Consider the following 24274-nt stretch of genomic DNA (forward strand, 5'->3'; position numbering starts at 1 on the left):
ATCGTATGATGAGAATTGCAATCTGTTCTAAAATGTATGAGACTCAAAAAATCAACTGACATTCGGAGATGGTCACTCATAGGGAGACAAACATGCATTTTTATAGGTGCAATCATGACTGAGATCATTGGAGTACGAGTCTTCGAGTCAAAGAGGTGTACAACACGGAAACAGACTCTTCAGTCTAACTCATCCATGCCCACCAGATATTCCAACCTAATCTAGTCCCATTTGCCAGCACTTGGCCCATATCCATCTAGACCCTTCCTATTCTTATACCCATCCAGCTCCCTATTGTATATTGTAAGTGTACCAGCCTCCACCACGTCCTCTGGCATCTCATTCTATATACTCACCACCCTCTACATGAAAAAATTGCCCCTTAGGTCCCTTTTATACCTTTACCTTCTCACCCTGAATCAATGCCCTCTAGTTCTGGACTCCCCCATGCCTGGGAAAAGACTTAACTATTTAATCTTTCAATGCCCCTCACAATTTTATAAACCTCGAAGGTCATCCCTCAACCTCAGATGCTCCAGGGTGGACACCCCAGCCTATTCAGCCTCTCCTCAGCTTAAAATCTTCCAACTTAGGCAACATCCTTTTAAATCTTTTCTGAACCCTTTCATATTTCACAACATTCTTCCAAAAGGAAGACCAGAATTTCATACACTACTCCAAAAGTGGTCTAACCAACGTCCTATACAGCCACAACATGACATTCCAACTCCTATATTCAATGCACTGACCAATAAAGTAAAGCATACCAAATGCCTTTTTCACTATCCTACCTACCTCTACTTTCAAAGAGCTATGAACCTGCACTCCAAGGTCTCTTTGTTCAGCAACACTCGCTAGGACTTTACCATTAAGTGTATAAGTCCTGCTAACATTTGCTTTCATAAAATGCAGCACTTCACATTTATCTAAATTAAACTCCATCTGCCACTCCTCAGTCCATTGGCCCATCTGATCAAGATCCCATTGTAATCAACTCCATCTTTCTGTGCATATCCGTGTGTTCAAAGCTCCACTTAAAAGTTTTACTTTAGTGTTCTCATTGCCAACTTCTAAAAGCAGGATCCAGCAGTTGCTCTTGAATCTGCTGTTCAAGTACAGGTGAGAGCCACAAAGCCAATTTCCTTCCTTTGTAAAGGGACTAGATTCGGTTGGGACATCTGGTCAGCATGGACGGGTTGGACTGAAGAGTCTGTTTCCATGCTGTACATCTGAGTCTAAGTGCAGTTTTGGTAAACCAACTACCAGAAAATGGAGAGAATACAAGAGAGCAATTAATTTTCTGACTGACTTCCTAGATCCAATGGCTTGCATCTCCCACTTAGGATGGTTAGTTTTATGCTACTAAAGCTGAAAATGGTAACTCTAGATCTCTGAATGGAAACAGGCCAAAGTACCACTCAAATCTCACAGCACAACCATGACCAACAAAATGGAAGTTCCATTTTACTTTGCATTTTTAACGCAAATCAGGGAGTGCAGCATTTGAGAGGAAATCAAAAAGCAAGAAAGAAATGAGATGGGCTGGGGGGGGGGGGGGAGAAAGGGAGAGAGGGGCGAACTTATGGATGGCCTGCAAATCATAGCGAAAAGTCAAATCAACAAAAAAAAAGGTCCAAGACATTCCCACTAAAAATGAACAGAAAACCTAGTGTTACAACACGGGGTAAACCCCACGCCCATTAATTTTAAACCAGCAACACAAGATTTATCCCATGCAGTAATCTGTGAAAATGCAAGAGGCTAAGTAGTAAAAATTAACAACTTTAAAGTACAAGAGAGAATAATTAACTACTTACAACTCCTTCCTCTAACCTATCTTTCACTTTCCCTTCTATAATACTCGTCCAATAAAACCCCGATTAAGATTTACTGTAAAATACAAATTTCAAAACCAGCCAGCAGTCAAATCTTCTCTTTATATTTTCCTCTGTAGGTGTGCTTTCCAGGTCGGTGTTGATGTTTTTCCTCTGTGCAAACTCCTTCCACAGGTAGGTACTTCTCAGAGTTCTGACTAGCAGCCTACATCTGTTGGTCTTTTGGCAGTTCTCCTCCAACTGTTCAGTTTTTCCGAGTCTTTACCCAAAGCATCAGATTATGTCAATGGCTTTTAATATACTAAATTTCAATATACTAAATTCAAACTGGATTGCAGTTGGTATTTTGCATAGTATAATTTAAACTGTTGACCTAATTTGAATTTTTTTTTGTCTCCAGGTAACCAGCTACACTAGCTGCTGGACCAAAAGGTTACATTGTATCTTGTCCAGAACACTTGGTGCTGACAGGTAGTTCTGCCAGCTTTTAATTTTCTTAAAGAGGTACAGTACACTTCTAAACACTAGTTTAGAAGAAATCAAAGCTTTCAAGTTGCCAAATGATGCTGTAGATAAAGGATAGGATAACCAGAAAGGTGATGATCCTACACACTTTATGAGGGGTTAAACCTAAAAATCTTGAACAAGTTAATTCTCAACTCAGCATAAAAGCACAATTTTTTTCACCTTTGCATAAGGTTCAGAAAATAACTGAAGGAATTAATTTCTACGCCTTTAGTCGCTAAAGGTTCTGGTACAGCAGAAAAGAAAAACATTAACAATTAAATAAATTCATTAGTATAAATAGGTTATTTCGTAAATGATTGTTTCATTTAAGCAACAAAATACCTGTACTTCTTACCCAGTACTTGCGAAAAATATCTGCATCCTCAGTCATCTCTGTTTTCTCAGGAGAAATGGTGTGAATAAGTGGCAGAAATATTTCTGAGTAATCAAACAGGTAGAGATACAGCATGGTCAGCCGTGGAGAGCTCTTCAGTGCATACAGCAGAAACAGTGACTTGCCTACATGCATTGCCTGAAAAAGTAAGTATTTGGATTCGACAGCAATAAAAAAAACTAAATTTAGTTAATTTTAGTTAAATAAAAACACAAAGTGTTAGCCGAGGACACCAATAAGCCTGTTAGAATATAATCTAAGTCAAAAACTGTAATCAATTCAAAGTTTGTGCAAAGATTTGTAGCTCGGGTGCTCGTTGTTGTGGTTCTGCTCGCCAAGCTGGAAGTTTTTGTTGCAAACGTTTCGTCCCCTGGCTAGGCGACATCATCAGTGCTTGGGAGCCTCCTGCGAAGCGCTTCTTTGATGTTTCCTCCGGTGTTTATAGTGGTCTGTCCCTGCCGCTTCCGGTTGTCAGTTTCAGCTGTCCGCTTTAGTGGTTGGTATATTGGGTCCAGGTCGATGTGTTTGTCAAAGTCCTCTCCATCAACAAACACATCGACCTGGACCCAATATACCAACCACTACAGCGGACAGCTGAAACTGACAACCGGAGGCGGCAGGGACAGACCACTATAAACACCGGAGGAAACATCAAAGCAGCGCTTCGTAGGAGGCTCCCAAGCACTGATGATGTCGCCTAGCCAGGGGACGAAACGTTTGCAACAAAAACTTCCAGCTCGGCGAACAGAACCACAACAACTGTAATCAATTTAAAAGAGAACTACAGTGTTATGCATCTTAAATGATACCGAAAATGCACTTCAAACTGAACAAATCTGAGGCCAACTTCAGATTAACATTTATAGCCTCCATCAAAATCATTCATTGATAATGGTGTTTTTTCCAAAGTATGCAATCTAATTTCAAAAAGAGTTACCTTGTATTCCCATAAATTCTGAGGGGGTTTCACTCCAAGTGCTTTCACATTGTCCAATTCCATGAGTATGGCTTTTCTATGAAGCTCTCTCTCAATGTTGAAAGGAGGCTTTGAAAACTCTTCTTCACCTAGAGTCAATAATAGCCTGAAATACATTTAATGGAAGAACAGAAGATATTTGAACAATCTAGACAAGAGATTTTCAACAACATAATTAACTAAATCTTGTCAAATCGGCTTCAACATTTTGACTACACCAAACCGCTCTGGTATAACGTCATCTGAAAGATTAAATCAGTTTCCTTTTGTATAGATTAGGATTAAATCTTTAAATTATTCAGAATCTTGCTACTTTGGATCCCCTTAATCCACTAAATTCTAGTTAAAAACGATCTTCTGAAAACTACATATACTGGATATAAATTTAATTCCAAACACCCAGGTCTTTGACAGGGAAGACCTTGGCACAAAACACTTTTGACTAGCAGTGCTGCACAATAGGAAATGGCTTCAATAGGAAAGCAATTTCCTGTACAAATCTTATATGAAGAATAGCGTAAGAAGAGGAGCTCAACAACTTAGACAGTTTAAGTGCTCACAGTTTGGATTGGAGATATATAGTGTATGACAAATAGAGATTCTAATTTATTAAGATATATAAATATAGGACAGAAACATCCTAAAGTTCCTCTCAATGCTATTGGGAAAACTGCACTTGAATTGCACTAGGGGCAAGGAGCTTGCATAGCTGGATTTATAAGGTAAACCTCACCTTCCATTAACTTCTTCCTGTAAAAACCTTTCCTTGTAAACAGTAGCCCATTGGCCCAACTGCTCTAACCAGAGTGTCACTTCCTTTGCAGTCCATTTAGTCACAGGTTTGTGTACTAAAAGATCTTGTTCAGTTTCTCTGCTCCAGAGATAAACTAGAAACACCACCTAGAACAAAGAGGTAGCCAAAGAACTTCAGTGCTAATGCCCCTGTAAGAGCAATTTAATTAGCATCACTATTTAATGTCCTACCTTTAAGCCTTCATAATTTCCAATGTCCAGTATGTTTTATTAAATGCAACTTGATACTACACACTTAGATTCATTATGTTTAAAGCCGAAGAATGCAGGAATTAGGTTAACATGAAACAAACAATAACATAGTTCATTGAAAATTAAAAAGGAAACACAAGTCACTTTAAGCAGGAATTTTACTTGTGCACTGATTTAACCTATGGTTGCCTTCCTCCCACTCAACTAAACTATAGTAAAATTGAGTGCACAGATCCCCAGCCATCATTTATAAACTTTGCTAATTCACATCTCTTACATTTGGAAATTTATCAGCACAGAGCACAACAAATAACCAAAAGCAGAAAGTCTAAATACCACTGCAGTCAAACTCACTTAATTGAAAACTAAACATTTGAGAATAAAACCCTGCAAATAATAAACCCGGCAAATAATAAACCCCTTTTCTAATTTCACTTAAAAATATAGTAAGCATTTAAAGGGATATTTAAGAATGCTCAGAATAAGTACTTTCCAACAATAAAGAAAACTGTCAAAGGGGTGACCCACCATCCAAGGTTAAAGTAATTAAAGAGAGTAAATTTGAGGAAAAGCATACAAGTGTGCAAAGTGGCATGTCCCATGACCACTCAATATAAAGAATCTTTGAAGATATTAAAAAGTTAATCTGGATGGAAAAAACAAATTAAAGCACAAGAGGAATCAAACGAGTAATGCAAAGCCAGATAGCAAGAGTTTCTATAAGTACCTGATTGAGGAATATAAATTGAGGTTTGCTGGGGAGTAAGAATGGAGTGTTAACAGTGGATAATAGTGACAAGATAGCTGTAATGAATAAATATTTTGATTCTCAGAGGATATAAAAAGAGTTTCCAGTCGTATCCATAGATCAGGAAGTTGCAGGAAGAGAGGAACTTAGTATAATTAGAATCGCCAGGAAAAAGTTACCGAGTAAACTGATGGAGCGAAAGTAATATCCTAAGGTCCTGAAGAGCTAATGGAGCTAATGAGGCGGTTGATGGTAAATTGATTAAAATTCATTAGATGCAGGAAGAGGTCCATGACAATAGAAAGGAGTAAACGTAACCCCTCTAACAAGAATGGAGGGAGGCAATAAACAGGAAACTACTGATGTCTGTAGTGGGGAAGGTTTTAGAATCAATCAGGTTCTCACAGGACACTTGGAACAGTTAACATGGATTTGCGAAGGCAAGACGGTTCTATTGCACACAATCTACTGCAATTCTCTGAATGAGTAAAATATGCTGTTAATAAGAGAAACCCATTAATATAATGTACTTTAATTTCTAGGTGATGACATGCACAAGGAAATTGTGCAAAGTGGGACCTCATGATACAAGAGGCAATATATTAAACATATTGGCTGGTTGGCAGAAAACAGTATGCATGGGATGGATCATGTCTTTTTATTGGCAGGATATGACAAGCAAGTCCCACAAGGGTCTGTGCTAGCCCTCATTGTTTTACAATTTATAATTATGACAGGCTGAGGGACACAAAGGGGAGTAAGAATGGAGTGTTAACAGTGGATAATAATGACAGTTAAATTTACGAACAAAAATAGGTAGGCAAATATGAAGATGATATTCTCTCTCCATGTTGATCTGCATCCTTGTTAAGTGAGTGGGCAAAATTATAGCAGAGGAGTGAAAATGGGAAAATGTGATGTTGCTCACATTGGCAGGAAAAATAAAAAAAGTGCAGTTTTATTTTATCTGAGAATGACTGCAAAATTTAGAGGTGCCGAGGAATCTGGGTATTCCAATCCATGAACAACAGAACATTGGGGTGTAAATGTCTTGGGGATAGCTTTGTAAGTTGAGCAAATAGGCTGGATTTAGTTTCACTGGAGTTTAGAAGAGTGAGGGATGAACTGCTTAGAGTTTATAAGCATGGTCAAGACAAAGTAGATGTGGAAAGCAGGGCTCCTATTGCAAACTCGCCCAAAACCTGGGGATAAGATTTAAAATTGGTGCGTGTGTGCGTGCATGTATCAGCCTTTTCATGCAGAGTGAGAAAAAACTGTTAGGCAAGAGAATCAGATTACAGATCAGCGAGAGAGAAGATTTGTAGCTCAGGTTAAGGTCCTGGATATACTTTGCTCGCTGAGCTGGAAGGTTCATTTTCAGACGTTTCATCACCAAACTAGGTATCATCAGTGAGGCTCTGGTGAAGCACTGGTGGTAGGGCCCGCTTTTTGTGTGTGTTTAGGTATCTTTAGATCACTGCTGGAAATGCAATTACCGATCCAAGGAAACCTAAACACAAATAAAAAACAGGCCATACCATCAGTGCTTCACAGGAGACTCACTGATGATGTTATGTAGTATGGTGATGAAACGTCTCAAAACAAAGCTTGCAGCTCAGTGAGCAAACTTACATCCATTTCAGATCAGATGGGGTATTTGGAACATAGAACAGAAAATGATCCAATTGAATCGTAGAGCAAACTTGAAAGGGCCAAATAGCCTTGTTCTTATGGACTAGGTAACCAACTCAATAGTATTTAACTTAGCAAGTGCTACGGTTCTGAAACTTGACAAACAATGTGGGACTATTAGATAAACTAGGTCAGATATTGCATAAAGAAGGAAAACACTGCCTTTAAAAGTGAGGTTCTTCACACAGTAGTAATTTAATGCTAAGTGAGCAAAAAAGTTGTTCTCTTTAAATTTGACTTTTAACAGTATTTAAAAAATGTCTATCAAATTGTAATTTATATATTGCAATTAAATTTCTACACTATTTAGCTATATGCCAAACTTGATAAAACAATTAAAAACAGGAAGATTAAGAAACAATATCACATGGAAAAATCATTACCCCTTGAACAGGTCTTCTCCAAAGCAGAATCAGTCTGTTTACTTAGTAGAAGACACCCAAAGTGCAAATGGGGTACTAACTTTTTTTCTACCAATGAAAAAGAACTTCATAAAACTGATTATATATGCTTCAGTAACTTTAGCAATCAAATTACAAGATTGGAAAATATTATTGAATTAGAAAACATTCACTGTACAAACCAATGGTGATTTAACTACTTAACAGGATGCAAATACCACAAACCATTATAACAGGATCATAAATGGATACTTACTGCCACACAAGTTAGAGAAGTTAGCACTCCTGAGAAAAAGCCACCTCCTCGTCGCCATTGCCCCGAGTTGTTGATAGTTCTTGACTGTTCATTACCATATTTCTGGAAAGCCAAAATGCTATTAGAGATTTTTATGTCGTTCTGTGTCTCCTTCTGTCGTCGTTTAACATCATCAGGGAACAACTTCTCAACAGCATCCCTGAAAAGTGGAGATGGGATGGGGATTAGGAGAAGAGAAGGCAAATATGCATGACATTGAGACATGTAAATATTTAATTGTTTTTAAATGATAGAAAAAAAAATGAAGCCCCAGCTGAATTTTGTACAAGGTTCAGGAAGTCCTGCCAAGTTCAGCATTTGTCACCCATCCCCAAATGCCCTTGAACTAAATGGATATTAAATGCAATTAAGAATCAAGATTACTATTGGAAGGAGCAGATCAGATGGGTTTTTAAATGACTACTCATGGCTCAGTCACAGATGAGCCTTATAATCCTAATTTATTCAATGTTAAGTTTTTACCAGCTGCTGTGGTGAAATTTGAACACACCAAGGCATTCACCTTGGCCTCTGGTAAGTAATCCAGAGGCATTGCCACTATCCCACTGCTTCCTACCATAGTGTTTGTAGGTAGAATTGTACTTAATGAGAACACTTGGAAAAAAGCAGAGAATCGGATCAAGACTTGCAAAGTTACAAATGAATGAGTATAACAATTACCATAAATTGAACAGGGAGTCACAGTTAGAGCTTTGTCAGTTATATTCCATAAGAAACTTGATAATGATCATGTACAGCTTGTAAAAGAAAAGCACTTGCATATATTGAAAATAGAAGTAGAGTATTTATTTAAGCAACTTCATGGCCAGAATCATCAGGGATCATTAAGATTGGTGCAAACACAACCATTTTCAATTGACATTTTTGGAAATACAAAGTCTTTCAGAGTCCTAAGTGGATTAGAAAATATTGTATAAAATTCAGAATTTTGTAGTACAGACAGACAGTCACGCTTGGTGATGAGCTGAATATTTCTACAGTAATTGCATTTTAAAGATCTTATCAATAGAACAAGGAGATTAAAACATTTTACCTATCAGTGATCATGATAATTGGCCAAGGTAACAATGGAGACAGCACCACCACAACATGATTTTAGCTGTCGCTTTGGATCCCAAAAAAATGTATTAGCAGAGTTTTACATTGACAAAATCTAAATTTGTCACTGCAGTCAACAACATTGCTATTAGTCAGCTAAAACTAAGTTAACCTTTGTTAGGCTGACAACAATGAAGTGTTGTGCAATTCTGGTCCTGCAAGCAAACACTAGCACTTGAAAAACTTTGTAGTTGATTGCACATTCCCACTCAGAATCCAAACTAAGAATATTTATTAATGAAATGAATTACGTAATTATGAATAGCATTTTGTTACATGCAACAGGAATTAATTTCTTTTTATTCTTAGCATCTGAAAGGCATTTTGAAGACAAGGATGCATTGAAATTTGACAGTACCTTAAAACAATGTTAACTTTAGGAAACCCCTCCCATTTTTCTCTGCATTCTGGACATTCTGTTTTCCTGGAAGCATCCCACCACAGTGCCAAGCAATGTCGACAGAAACTATGTCCACAGTTTAGAGTAGTTGGGTTTACTAATATTTCATAGCAGCAATGGCAGGAAAATTCATTGGCAGACAGTTGACAGGATGGTTCCGGTAATGTACTGTTCTCCAGCAGCTTTCTATGTTCCTTGTATTTTTGCCTATTGCGGAATCCCACATCACCCTCCATTTGATCACAACAGAAGCTCTGTAGACTTTATTTTCCTATCACAGCATGGGGAAACTGCAATAAAAGGTATATATTATTATTTTCATTACCAACTACAGGAAATGGCATTACTTGTTTCAACATCAACTTGCTTTTACAGAAAACTTTAAAGTAATAAAGCATCCAAAGGTACTTTGGGGGAAACCAAACCAAACTGGGCACTTTGCCACATATCAAGATGACCAAAGACTTGGTCAAAGTAGTAGCTTTAAGGACAATCCCCAAAGGAGAAAGTTGAGGTAAGACGGACAGGAGGAATTTTGAAATTTTCATCTCTTGACAGCATGAGCACCAATAACAATGATAGAAATTACAGGTGGACAACAACCCCAAATGGGAGAGCAGAGGAATTACAGATGGGTATTGGACAGTTGGAAAATATTACAATGACAGGGAGAACTGAAACTAGTCAGGGTACTGAAAACAAAGACAAGAACTTTTAAAATGCAGATTCTGCTTATCCAAGAGCCAGTATAAATCAGCAAACACAAGGATGATGGGAGTGTAATTTGATTACAGTTCGAACACAGCAGAGTTCAGGATGACCTCACCTTTTGAGGGTAGAATGTGGGAAGCAGGAAGAGAGCACTGGAATAGTCAGGTCAGGGCTAACAAAGGCGTAGATAGAAAGATGAGCTGGTCAAAGGTAAAGTCAAAAATGTTACAAATGTGGAGACAAACAAACATGGTGGTTTTACAAATGATGGTCAAAATTTCTTCTTGGGGTTAATTATAATACTATGGCTCTGAACAGATTGCTTGAGGCTCAGACCATTGCCAGGGAGAGAGATGTTGGTGAATAGGGAAGAGCTTTTGGTTAAGATGACTGAAAACAATGGCTTTTGGCTTCTCAAAAGTTAGCTGAACAATTTTTTTTTTACCCCATATTGGATGTCAGACAAAAGAGTAGACAGATCAGAGACAGCAGGGAAATCAAGAAGTGAGAAAGAGCTGGATATTGGCAGTCTACATGTGGAAACCAGGCTTTTCTGATTTGATCATGAGCAGTATGTTGATGGGTAGAGGAACAGAAACCATTACAGGCAATTTTCTGGCTGAGTGGACAAACAAGAGCAGAAACAGGTTTAAGTGCAGTCTCAGCCAGCCCGATGATAGCAGAGACAGATTGGCACAAAATCTGCAGATTTGTCAAGAAAGTATAATTTACCTATGTCACAATCATGTAGAATATCATGTGATTTTGACAGGAATTATTTCAGTTCAGTGGCAGAAACTTAAGTAGAGGAACTCCAACATGAAGTTTTGCAAACAAAAGAAGGACAGATTTGGGATGACTGAAGAAAGCCAGCTTACAGCTTGGTTAACTTGTAAAGATGGAAGGGTTGAGGAATACTTGATTTTTAAAAATGGAGGGGGTGATGACTGCCAATTTGAAGGTGAAGGGAACAATCCAGTATTGAGGACATAAAACTACTAATAACTAAATTGGGAGTGAAGGGAAGTTATGCAGTCAGAACTTCCGTAAGAACAGAATCAAGAACAGGTGGTGCATTGAACAACAAGATGAATGAGAGAAGGCATTTGAGAGAAGGTGGGAAGAGAGATTAACCTTGCATACACTTAGACCCAGCAGTTTAGTGGAAGAAGGAAACAGTCCAAGTAGCTAATTGGATCATCTTTTTCGTTGCAACAAAAAAAATCCACATACTTCTCATTCACTGTTCAATGAATAAAGCCAAAAAAGTTAATTACTCTTTCCATATTTAGCACTCAGGAGTACAGTACTTCTGAGCATTTGTTAAATGGCACATTCAACTTAATTACCTGAACTTAAGGAAACACTGATCCACTGCCTCAAACATGTGGGCTGGAGAATTACATCTCTTTGCCCTTGCTGAAACTATTATTTATTCATTGGCCATATATGGATCCAGTTCAAAAAGGCAATGCTTCTCTACTTATACTGTATACCTCGCTAAGTAGGGCAGTTGTGTATTGGAATCAGAAGTTGCATGGTGAATTCAAGTCAGACAACACGAAGATTTGAAACTGAATTCATTATATGTGCTTACATCATTGGCCAGCACTAGTAAATAAAATGCAGCATTGCTGTCACAGCAAATTACTCCATCAGTCTTCACCACAGTCTGCTGACTCCTAATGCCCTTAAACTACAAAGCTCAGTTTTGAGTCAGGTAATAAATGTAGTCTTGCTAATGTCACCCTTTCTGTATGCCTCAAATAAGAAAAAACACTTTTTCCTAGTCATTATCCACAAGAACCATCTTTATTGGTATTAATTTAATGTACTTTGTTTTGAATTAGAATCATAGCATTAGAAATATACAGCACCAGAATTGCACGCAGCATTCCAACAGTGGCCTACTAAATTTCCTCCACAGCTGCAAAATGACCTCCCAACTCCTATACTCAATGTACTGACCAATAAAGGCAAGCACACGACACTCCTTCACTATCCTATCTACTCCAACTCTACTTTCAAGAAACTATGAGTTTGCACTCCAAGGTTTCTTTGTTCAGCAATACTCCCCACAATGTATCCATTAAGTGCATAAGTCCTGCACTTTTCAAAATGCTGCATCTCACATTTATCTAATTTAAACTCCATCTGCCATTCGTCAGCCCATTGGCCCATCTGATCAAGATCCTGTTGTACTCAGGAGATCACCTTCTTCACTGTCCACTGTATGGTGTCACCTACAAACTTACGAACCATACCTCCTATGTTCACATCAAAATCATTTATATAAATGACAAAAAGCAGTGGACCCAGCATCAATCCTTGTGGTACGCAGCTGGTCACAGGCCTCCAGTCTGAAAAACAACCCTCCACAACCTGTCTTCTACCGGCGAGACAGGTGTGTACCCAAATAGCTAGTTCTCCCTCGATCCTGTATGATCTAACCAAGTTTGTCACTTGGGATCAGAACCAGTGGGAATTTGCTCTAAAAAAGGACATCCAGGTATCAATTAGACTTTCCTCTCATCCATTTGGATTATATTTATATTAAAAAGGGTACCAGGTATGAAATGACAGTGGCAGACGGCAACCACCTACAACATTAAAAAACAATTGGAAAATAAGCAAGCACATTTCAACATAAAAAAGCGTTAAGTGGTGCATGTTGTTTAGAGAAATAAGACCGTGACCCGTTCCTTTGAAAATAAGACTTCGAAAGCTTTAAACACACAAAGCATTTTCAGGATACAAATACATAAACAAGCATCAGTGCAGGTTAAAAAAGCTCCAGAAAAGTCTTTATTTTTCGAAGAATGAATTCAAAAGCTGAGAAGTTACATTAAACTCAGTGAAGCTTGGATTGTTCAAACACAAATAGAAAACTTTGCCTGCAATTCAGAATAAATATCCTGCATCAATAAAAATTACTTTGAACATTGTCAAGAATGCAAGGACAAATTTTGTAAAAGACTTAAACAAATAGCTCTCTTTGTTTAACTACTCAGTTTCTCAGTTGGCACCTTCATGGCCCCCAAATGAGCTTGACCATTTGTTGGGCTGCCAATTTTGCACTGTGGACACACCCAGCAAGAGCAGTTATGATTACTCGCAGGGTAAGCAAAACTAGCTGGATTTAGACTGCAGTCTGCAATACAAGACAACAGAATTCAAATCCAGAATGGTCATCAATTTTTGTATATAAAATTACCTATGTAATGACAAAACTTTTTTCATCTGGCTGACATCTTGCCAGTATACCCTGTCTGGCTAACAAAATTCAAAACAATGTATTAATGACCCCTGAAATGACCAAACAAGCCACTCATTTGTAGAACCAGTGTCAATTATAAACAGGAAATACAAGCTTGGCAGCGTAACTCAATACAAGAGCAAAAACATCTACTCCTTTTAATGGCAGAGTACTGAAACAGCTACTGATGAATTTAAAAGGACCCCGTACCAACAACCAGAAGAATGAATGTCAAACAAAATACCCTGCTAGGACTGCAACAAACATTACATTGGACAAACAGGCATGAAGCTAGCCTCCAGGAGAAATGAGCACCAACTAGTCACCAAAAGACTTGATCAATTATAACTAGTATTCATACACACTGACAAAGAGGGACACCAGTTCGACTGGGACAATACATCCATCCTGGGACAGGCTAAACAAAGACATGCACAGGAATTCCTAGAGGCCTGGTATTCAAACCAGAACTCCATGAACAAACATATAGATTTGGACCCCATTTACCAACCGCTCAGAAACAGAACTGGAAATAACATCACCCACCACAACTGACTGAGACAGATAAATAACAAGCAGGACAGAACACCATTGTTGCTCCGAAGGCTCACTGATAGCATTACCTAGCATGGTGACGAAACGGCTGAGAACAAACCACCGGCTTAGCAAGCAAACTTAGAGTACTACTTTATGCCTAAATCAATCTTATACAGTGTATTAGAGGACATCAAAAATAAATCTGGTAGTAATAAATATTTCCTTTTATATATTGCCCTAATGTGCTGAAATATCAACTCATCGGGCAACAAATTACATTGAAATTCAGTGACTTACCTTACCTAGCCTAAATATAATCATTTTGGATTAGCAACATTCTAAAGCAGTAATGGAGGTTGCTGAATGGTTGCTCAGGTTTTGGTTGAGATTACTTGTACAAGGAATGTTGGCCAGGACACCACAGATCAACCTGGATTACCACAAATAGGCAGTTGTGATCTCCATTCTAATGTTCAAAGGAAAAATAATTCTGCAGTTCATTACCAGTACAATGGAATAATATGCCATTAGATAGTAAGTACCAACCTCAATTTGGAACTTGATTATGATCCAAATAATAATTGTTTAAATTTTTTTTTAATCGCACTAAGATCAGGAAACTCAAGTTAGCCTACTATTCTTACAAATGAATTTGGGTCAGATTGTTTCTACCAAAGCAGGTAACTCCAGTCAGGAGATCTGGTGCCCCTGTGGAAAGAGAAACAGAATTAATATTTCAAGTTCGATATGGCTCTCCTTCATAGCCTTCATTCACTCTCTCCCCACAGGTGCAGCCAAATCCACTGAGTTTCTTCAGCAGATAATGCCACATCAGACTGAGTGAATGAACAAACGAGAGAGAGGCGCATGCATGATTGAGTGTGACTCACCTCTCCCTGAAAGAAATTGAAGCAGATAGGAACAGCCACGTGCAGGGGTGGGCTATTTAAAAAGATCCACCTCTGTTCTCCACCATTTGTCCACATTATTTACTTCTATTTTATGCTCTTGATCATTGAATGCCCGACAGTCGATCCCCATGCCATGTTCATGCCAATTTTTGGTCCCATTCTTTCCCATGGCTCTTATACCTTCCATGCCAAATCACATCCCCCTCCCTTGCCAACTTAAAACACTTCCATGCACTGTATATAGACCATAAGCCGATAGTAACAATCTCACAGATGAAAGTGCTTAAGAAACATCAATTTTTTATTTTCTATGGAAGTGTTGTTGCTAAAACACTATAAAAGTATCAAGAACTTGAGAGCATCAATCACAAACTGTAAGCACTCGACATTATCTTGTGCAAATAAATGAACTGAGACAAGCGTTTCTTATCAGATCATAAAACAATAAATCCTCTCCCCAAATCAAAAATCAATCCTTTTCTAAACATTTGTGCTTAGGGACAAAGACTCCAAAAAAAAATTGCAAAGGAGTGTTTCAATTGCACAGAAGATCAATAACTTCACAATGTTATGATGAATTAGTTGATAGTTGGTCATGTCTTTTGGTTGACTCAGTTCGGAGAAAGGGTCACCAGGCATGAAACATTAACTTTGATTTCTCTTCAGATGCTGCCAGACCTGCTGAGCTCTTCCAGCAGCTACTATTTTTGTGTCTGTAGACGTGGTTCAACTTCAAGTAATACTCAAGGTGATTTTTTTTTCTATTGTACCTCTAACATCTTCATATCAATTTAGTTCAGAATCATCTAGAGATATTTTTGACCTAGAAAGTAAAAAGTCAAGACCATGACAACAGAAAAGAGAACATAATTAACTTGCAAAAAACTAACATAATTCAAACACATACTGATCAAGGATTTAACAGCAAAGTTACATAATCAATTTGCCTAGAGTCAGAGATATACAGCACTGACCAGACCCTCAGCCCAACTCATGTGTCAACCAGATATCCTAAATAAATCTAGTCCCATTTGCCAGCATTTGGCCCATATCACTCTGAACCCTTCCTATTCACCTTTTAAATGTTGTAATTGAATCAGTCTCCACCACTTCCTCTGGCAGCTTATTGCAGACACACCATCACCCTCTGTGAAATATTATAATAACCATGATTTAGAGGTGCTGGTGTTGGACTGGAGTGTACAAAGTTAAAAATCATGCAACATCAGGTTATAGTCCAACAGGTTTATTTGGAAGCACTACTCCTTCATGAGGTGGTTGAAGGAGCAGAGCTCCAAAAGCTAGTGCTTTCAAATAAACCTGTTGGACTATAATCTGGCATAGTATGATTTTTAACTTTACAATGACCACTACATTGCAAAAAGCTTTGAAATATCAAGACTATAAAGATAAACCCCAATATTTCCAGCAGTACCGGAGACCCAATTTTCAAACAAAAAATCAAAGCTTTTAAGCCATCCGCCAAAACATCGAGATTTTAAGTTCAGATGTTGCTTTTAACTTCAGACAGTCACATAATTATTCGATTCACTCCCGTACACTCTTTAATGGGATAAAGAAGCATAATAAGTAAAGAGCACAAGTGATTTATAGAAATTTAAATTCTCTCAACAGGATAAATGCCTCCTCTGTACCAACTTATAACAGATAGTACAACAAATATCGAACCTTCCTTAACTGCATGAAAAACGTAAAAAGGACGGTTTTGTTTGCCGATTACATAATATAGAAGCCGTGGCATTTGCAGATCGCGAGAATGATGTGGGCTTGGCCTGTGAGTAACTCCTGATAAATTCTCTCTGAAAATAAACCGTCTCAAGGCTATGGACACGAACACCACAAGACCAACAGGAGCCACGGGGACGGGGAAACACTCCATTTGTTGAGTAAATAACCCTTGCAAAATCACACACACCTTTCGAAACCAACTACCGTCACCCTCTCACAACTCAATCTCCCATCGACTACATCTTCTCCACTCTGGCCGCCATTAACGCTTCAGGTGGAGCCTGGTCGCCTGCCCCGCCCATAACAAAAGGTCGCCGCGTCACCACGCCCCGCCCTCTTGGCACGTTGTGGGCGACGCCTTGCACCGCCTGACGAATCACTCCCAGCGGTTAAACGCGCTCCCCAGGGTGAGTGGTCACCGCCCACGCCAATCAGAGAGGACGCTGCTCATTGGCCAACACCACGACCCCCTCCAAAGTCGATCCAGTCCGGGCTTTCCCTGGTGCCGCTGGGAGATGGGAAGAAACAAAACGTGGCCTGGAGTTTCCGAGAGATCAGGAATCGGAACAGAAAGACTGCTGGATGTAAAACCAAAAGAGAAAATGCTGGAAAATCTCGGCAGGTCTGGCAGCATCTGTAAGGAGAGAAAAGAGCTACCAGACCTGCTGAGATTTTCCAACATTTTCTCTTTTGGTTTCAGATTCCAGCATCAGCAGTAATTTGCTTTTATCTGACTGCTGGATGTTGGTTTGCTTGCTGAGCTTGAAGGTTCATTTCCATACCTTTAGTTACCCTACTAGGTAACATCTTCAGTGGGCCTCAGACAAAGCAATGCTGAAAATTCCTGCTTTCTTTTTATATGTTTGGGTTTCTTTGGGTTGGTGATGTCATTTCAACCCAAAGAAACCCAAACATATAAATAGAAAGCAGGAATTTTCAGCATTGCTTCGCCTGAGGCCAACTGAAGATGTTACCTAGTAGGGTAACGAAAGGTCTGGAAATCAACCTTCAAGCTCAGCAAGCAAACCTACATCCAAAACCTCAACCTGAGCTACAAATCTTCTCAAAACTCGAGAAAGACTGCTGTAAAAATCTGGTGAAAATCTGAAAGAAAAACAGAAATTGAAGGAAAAACTCAGCCGGTTTGGCAGTATGTGCAGAGGAAAAGCAGAATTTCGAATTTCCAGTGACTCTTCAAATTGTTGCCACCTCGGCTGGAAACAGAAATGCTGGAAATAGTCAGCAGCTCCAGCAGCACCTATAGAGAGTAAAACAGAGTTACTATTTCAGGTCATGACTTTTCATGACGAAGAAGTGTTAGAAATACTCCACCGTTGCCACTTAGTGTCTCCTATCTTCCATCTGTGTTACAGATGTTAACATTTTGCTGATTTCTATTTTTCCCCATTTACTTCTATGAAACCTATATATATCTACAAATCATCCCAGTTTTGAAAAAAGGCCGTGACCTGAAACGTTACTTCTCCCTCCACAGATGCTGCCAGATCTACTGAGTACTTCCAGTATATTCTGGCTGTATTTCGGATTTGTGCAGCTGCAGTATTTTGCTATGATCTTTATGTGATATTTTCCATCGACAAAACCCTTTATAGTCAGTGGAATACTTTTGAACAGTTATGATTGTTACAATGTCATATAGTAACCATTATAAAGAAGGAACAACAGAAATTAATTATAGCACAGTAATACCTTACAAACAGCAACAAGCTGATAATCTGAAAATCTTGCTGTTGCTCGAGGGATAATCATTGGGTAATATACAAGGAATATGGCTCTCTTATTCCCACGTTCTTTTTTGAGATTGTACCATGAGATCTTGTTCAAAAAAGGCACTTCCAATAAGTACTTGCTGGAATTTTCAGCCAGAAGTGCTGAATTGATGATCAATCTTGGCCTCCTCCAGCATTACAGATAACAGTTTTCAGCCAATTCAATTCATTCCACGTAGTATCAAGAAACGGTTGGAGGTACTGGACACTGAAAAGACTACGGGCCCCAACAACATTCCAGCAACAGTACTGAAGACCTGCACTCCAGAACTTTGCTACTCCCCTAGCCAAGTGTTTCAATGCAGCTACAGCACTGGCATCTATCCGACAATGTGAAAAATAGCCCAGATATGTCTGTACACAACAGAAGGACAAATCCAACCTGGTTAATTATCACATCATCAATCTACTCCCAATCATCAGTAATGCGATGGAAGGTGTCATCAACAATGCTATCAACCAGCACCTGCTCAGCAATAACCTGCTCAGTGGTGCTTAGTTTGAGTTCCACCACGACCACTCAGTTCCTGACCTCACTACAGCCTTGGTTCAAACACGGACAAAAGAGCTGAATTCCAGAGGTGAGGAGGGAGTGATAGCCCATGACATCAGGGCCACATTTGATCAAGTGTAGCATCAAAGATCCCAAGCAAAACTGGAATTAATGGGAAGTGGTGGAAACTCTCTACTGGTTGGAGTCATACCTGACACACAGGAATGTAGTTTTTTGTTGTTGGAGATCACTCATCTCAGCTCCAGGATATCTCTGCACCAGCTCCTCAGGATGGTGTCCGAGGTCCAACCATCTTCAGCAGCCCCATCAATGACCCTCCCTTCACATAAAGCCAGAAGTGAGGAGGTTCACCAATGATTGCATATTATTCAGCACCATTCATGACTGTTTGGATACTGAAGCAGTCAATGTTTAAATGCAACAAAGTTTAGATAATAATCAGGCTTAAGTTGACAAGTGGCAAATAACATTCATGCCACACAAATGCCAGCAATCATCATCTCCAAAAAGAGACAATCTAACCATCATCCCTCGACATTCAATGGTGTCATTATTTTTGAATCGCCCACTATCAACATCCTGGAAATGTACCATTGACCAGAAACTCAACTTTACTCATCATATAAACACAGTGGCAACAAGAGCTGGTCAAAGGCTAGGAATACTGCAACGAGTAACTCACCTCGGGAGCACCCAAAACCTGCTCACCATCAACAAGGCACAAGTCAGCAGTGTAATGGAATACTCCCCACTTACCCAGATGAGGGCTGCACCAATAGTGCAGGAAAATCGACATTTCAGGCAAAAGCCCTTAATCAGGAATGAGGATGAAGGACTTTTGCCAGAAACGTTGATTTTCCTGCTCCTCAGATGCTGTCTGTGCTTTTCAAGCACCAGTCTAATCTTGACTCTAATCTCCAATATCTACAGTACTCACCTCCGCCTGGCTGTAGCAATAGCACCATCTAGGACAAATCAGCCCGCTTGATTGGCACCACAACCACAAACATCCACTCCTTCCTTCACTGACACCAGTAGCAGCAGTGTGTACTGTCTACAAGATGCACTGTAAAAAGTTGTCAAAGATTCTTAGACAGTACATTCCAAATCCATGACCAATTCCACCTAGGACAAGAGCAGCAGGTACTTGTGAATTCCATCATCTGCAAGTTCCCCTCAAGCTATCTCACCATTCTGACTTGGAAATATATAACATTCATTCATTGTCGCTGGGTCAAAATCCTGGAATTTCCACCCTAAACACATTGCAGGTCTACCTACATCACATGGACTGCAGCAGTTCAAGAAGACAATCGCCTTTTCAAGACCAACGAGGGACGAGCAATAAATGCTGGCCCAGCCAGTGATGCTGAGGTTGCATGAGTGAATAAATAAAATTAAATTACCTGAAGTAACAAATGAACCCTTTATCTTTTGACTGAGGGTCAAAAGTGCTGCCTAATGAGCAATATACCATAAACAGTAATATATGTGAATGACGTCAGCAGGATTTTAAATTAACAGTCGATAAATTAATTCACATGTTAGCGTTTCATCAGAGACACCATGTTTCTTTTTATTGGGGTCCATTTCTTTACTCATTAATTGCAAGATGAGTCTAGGAGCTGTCAATCAGGTTAGTTACAGAGCAAAACTGAAGTTTACCAGAACCAATCAGGCATTAATTTTTCCCACTACTGGGTGTTGCAAATATGTGGCAAAAAATGTAACATCAGCTTATGATTTCTGGAATCATACACAGCATTTATTTCACAAAAATATAAGAATCATAAGAAATAGGAGCAGAAATTATTCCTTAAGCCCAAAGAGCTTGCTCTACTATTCAATTAGATTGTGGCTAATTTGACAGTCTTAACCACACTTTCCTGCCTGTCCTCTCATAATCTGCTACACCCTTGTCACTTAAAAATATATTAAGTCAGTATTGAAAAGCTTTTAATATGGAGGCTTTTAATGCCCTCTCATTCTAAACTGTAAAACTTATAATTTAGGTCGACTGACTGTGGCAAGTCATAATATATAATGTATTTTAAAATGCATTTTTCTAAACACCTTCCTTATAATAAAACAAAATCCATGCTGTCACTGACAAGAAGGCAAAATGAATCAAATTATTCTTACTGTACTCCTGTCCTACCTAACTTTTTTTTAAAAAGTCCATACTTATTTTACCTTTGTAACAAAAGACAGTGACATGATTAGATTACATTACATTACTTACAGTGTGGAAACAGGCTCTTCGGCCCAACAAGTCCACACCGACCTGCCGAAATGCAACCCACCCTGACCCATTCCCCTACATTTACCCCTTAGCCTAACACTACGGGCAATTTAGCATGGCCAATTCACCTAACCTGCACATTTTTGGACTGTGGGAGGAAACCGAAGCACCCGGAGGAAACCCACGCAGACACGGGGAGAATGTGCAAACTCCACATAGTTTCCTCATGTTTCCTCAAACCTTGTTGTGAAGTCCAATTAAAATTGACCCACAGCAAAATCTTTAGAGTTAAACAAAGTGGGATTTGTTACTGCATTAAAAACATTGATGGGAATGCTTTGTGACAAACATTCACGTACACACACATACTTGTACACACACACACACACACACACATCCAAGGAAGAAGGGAAAGGGAAGGAGAGAAGTTACACATTATTTAAAATCAAAGACATTAAAGACAAATCAAATGGTGATACAATTAGTTATGTGAATTAGAAGTTTCCATGATGATCAATATAGATAAATTTAAAGTATGCAGCTCTTTGAATGATACATATGCAGGCTCATATTGGCTGTTCAACTGATATATGGCCATTCCTGGGGTGATGTTCCTTCATCGGGTAATTTTATTTTTGTGGTGAGTACTACTTGGGCTGACTTTTGTTGAGATTTTTGAATTTTTGCATACTGATTGGCTCTGGTATTGATCTGACAGCGTTATCAAAATGAAATGCGGCTTTTTGTCATTCTACCTCAATTTGACACTCACTGCTGTTACTACTTCTAGTCTCTGCTTTTTTTACTTATTAGAAGAATAGTTTGCGTGCAATGTGACATTAGTTATTGGACTGGACAACTTTCCATGCCTTCAGTAAATGTGTTTCTCAATTCCAGGATTGTCTTGCACACACTTGTATCAGAATAGCTCAAACTTTTGGAAAGCTTCATTGCCACCTGAGCCTTTCCATTTGACTGGGTATATGTGAGATGTGGTGTCAATTGTTTATGAAGCTCCTGAATTCTTCACATTGTTAACTGTGGTCACTCATTTAAATGTCTGAAATATTGTTAACAACTGAAATTTACTTCCAGAATTCCACAATGTCACTGGTAAAGGTTGATGTCAGCTGGTCTAATTCATAATACACAGGTAAATAGTCATGATGGTGTAGCCATATAGGTGATGAGACAATCATCTCCTGCAAAATTAATGTGGGCTCCTCTAATCTTCATCCATGATCTTTTGACATGAGTGGCACTTTAGCTTGCTTAGTGTAGTATTTCTTTCAATGCACTACCATGGTTGATGTGGTTGTTAATCTCATTGCTTGTAGAATCCCACTGTCAGTGAAGCACGTCTCTTGCCTTTTCAGAGTAGACATCAGCTGGTTGATGGTTTGCATTGATGTGCTTCATCATCTCTTTTCCCATCTCCTTTGAGTTAATTACTTTCATTTCATTTGCAGATGATGACAATTTGGAATATTCCTTCACTGCTATACACTCTCTTAAAGAAACAGATATGGTCCTGATGAAGGAGGAGCGCTCTGAAAGCTTGTACTTCCAAATAAACCTGTTGGACTATAACCTAGTGTTGTGTTATTTTTAACTTGATGGGCTCAGGCCATCGTTTCATCACCGCATGTTGTCACATATTTGTTTGAGCAAGATGCTTGTCTTTCAAATTCAATATCTTTATAAACACACGTCAGGCAATCACTCCAAACTTCTTTCAGCTGTGGTGAGAGGATTTTTTCTTAATCTCTACTACGGCACAGTGGCTCAGCAGTTAGCACTGCTGCATCACAGGGCCAGTAACCTTGGTTCAATTCCAGCCTCAGGCAACTGTCTGTGGAGAGTGTGCACATTTTTCCCACGTCTGAGTGGGTTTCCTCTGGGTGCTCCGGTTTCCTCCCATTCTCCAAAGATGTGCAGGTTAGATGCATTGGCTGTGCTAAATTGCCCATAGTGTCCAAGACTGTAGGTGAAGTGGATTAGCCATGGGGAATGCAGGGTTATCGGGATAATGTAGGGGGCTGAGTCTGGCTAGGATGCTCTTTGGAGAGTCAGTGTGGACCTGTTGGGCCGAATGACCTGTTTCCATATTATAGGGATCCTATTCTATGATTTGGAACCACAGTTCTTTCTTTTCTCAGTTTCATTTGTCCTCTTGGGGTGAATATCATTCCATCATACCCACAATCACTTCATTTTCAGATCGCCATCTTGAGCAACTTCACTTGGACCTGCAAACCATATTGTGCATGGCACCAGTACCTATTTGAAACTTGCACTCCCTCTGTAGTCATCATTCTAACAGTCACAAATCTTTAGATCTTACAATGCAAACCTGTTATCAGAAGCATCATGTCATTTCTTTAGCAGCCATCTTTACTGATTTGTTTTGCTTCTTTCCAGTTAGACACTTGTGTGCAAAGTGATTCAGCTTCTTTCAGTTAGAGCACTACTTTTCCTATTCGGACATGCTTCCTTTTCTTTTGTTTAGTCTTCTGCAATATTTACAATGCATTCTCTACCAATGTCCTTCAAAGTATGCCTGTAAGATTCTGCTGGCCCTTATACGAATGTTTCTTTTTTTAATTTCCTTTAGATTGTTCTAATTAAGCCTTGACTATTTCTCAGCATAATTCAAAGCCTTGTCCATTATCCAATTAATAACTCTCCAGCTGATGATTGACAACAGAGCTTGAGCACATATGAGTTTCTGCTGTCTGAGCTGGGATAAGATCTGAGCAGGATCTCTTAGGCCTAAGACAATCTTATCTGATTGATAATTTTCAGCATACAGGGGCACTGCCGTTTTAAGAGAGTGGGGCCCTTACATTGTGAAGCATTTACATAGGCAGTATCATCAGAAATGCAGGTGTAAGATTCTAACTTACAGAGTTGTAATTTGCCAGGACAAATGTATCAAGAGTGAACATTTTGAGCATATATAGTGACAACATCAGATTTGAAAGTGTTGGAGAATAGTACTTGACGAGAGAGAGGGATTATTTGCAATAAGTTAGCAAGGGTGTCAGCTAGGAGAAGGCGAGGAGCCGTTTAGTGGGGATAAGGTCACATGAGCAGGATATTTGCATGGTTGTTCTATTCTTTAGAAGAAACATAAGAATACAATACACTGCCTCAACGTCAATTGACAAACAGTAAAAGTAGCTGAAAATG

The 24274-nt window shown here is 39.1% G+C and overlaps 1 protein-coding gene and 1 long non-coding RNA gene across 6 annotated transcripts; one reads left to right on the forward strand and one right to left on the reverse strand.

The window, feature by feature from the left end:
• Positions 1 to 2267: 2267 nt before the first annotated feature.
• Positions 2268 to 22661, forward strand: LOC122560812. Of its 4 annotated transcripts, none has more exons than XR_006314820.1 (4): positions 2268 to 2306; positions 15454 to 15535; positions 22178 to 22235; positions 22552 to 22661. It is a non-coding gene; the product is annotated as an uncharacterized LOC122560812 (long non-coding RNA). The 4 variants fall into 4 exon arrangements; XR_006314818.1 differs by having other exon boundaries at positions 2298 to 2339; XR_006314817.1 differs by lacking the exon at positions 2268 to 2306 and adding an exon at positions 2817 to 2882.
• Positions 2665 to 9608, reverse strand: LOC122560811 (bifunctional apoptosis regulator-like). Of its 2 annotated transcripts, none has more exons than XM_043711924.1 (5): positions 9331 to 9608; positions 7815 to 8013; positions 4446 to 4612; positions 3674 to 3818; positions 2665 to 2874 (listed from the first exon to the last, which is right to left on the reverse strand). In XM_043711924.1, the coding sequence occupies exons 1-5, from the start codon at positions 9606 to 9608 to the stop codon at positions 2665 to 2667; spliced, it is 999 nt and encodes a 332-aa protein (XP_043567859.1). The 2 variants fall into 2 exon arrangements, with proteins under 2 accessions (XP_043567859.1, XP_043567860.1); XM_043711925.1 differs by having other exon boundaries at positions 2697 to 2780.
• Positions 22662 to 24274: the final 1613 nt, after the last annotated feature.

Source organism: Chiloscyllium plagiosum, chromosome 21 (assembly GCF_004010195.1).
Source record: "Chiloscyllium plagiosum isolate BGI_BamShark_2017 chromosome 21, ASM401019v2, whole genome shotgun sequence".
Classification (NCBI taxonomy): domain Eukaryota; kingdom Metazoa; phylum Chordata; class Chondrichthyes; order Orectolobiformes; family Hemiscylliidae; genus Chiloscyllium; species Chiloscyllium plagiosum.

Coding starts and splice junctions, on each gene's coding strand:
- LOC122560811 (XM_043711924.1), bottom strand. CDS start 9,608: ATGGAGGGTGATGTGGGATTCCGCAATAGGCAAAAATACAAGGAACAT. Junction 8,014..9,330: donor AAAGTTAACATTGTTTTAAG/GTACTGTCAAAT, acceptor TCCACTTTTCAG/GGATGCTGTTGAGAAGTTGT. Junction 2,875..3,673: donor AGAATTTATGGGAATACAAG/GTAACTCTTTTT, acceptor TTACTTTTTCAG/GCAATGCATGTAGGCAAGTC.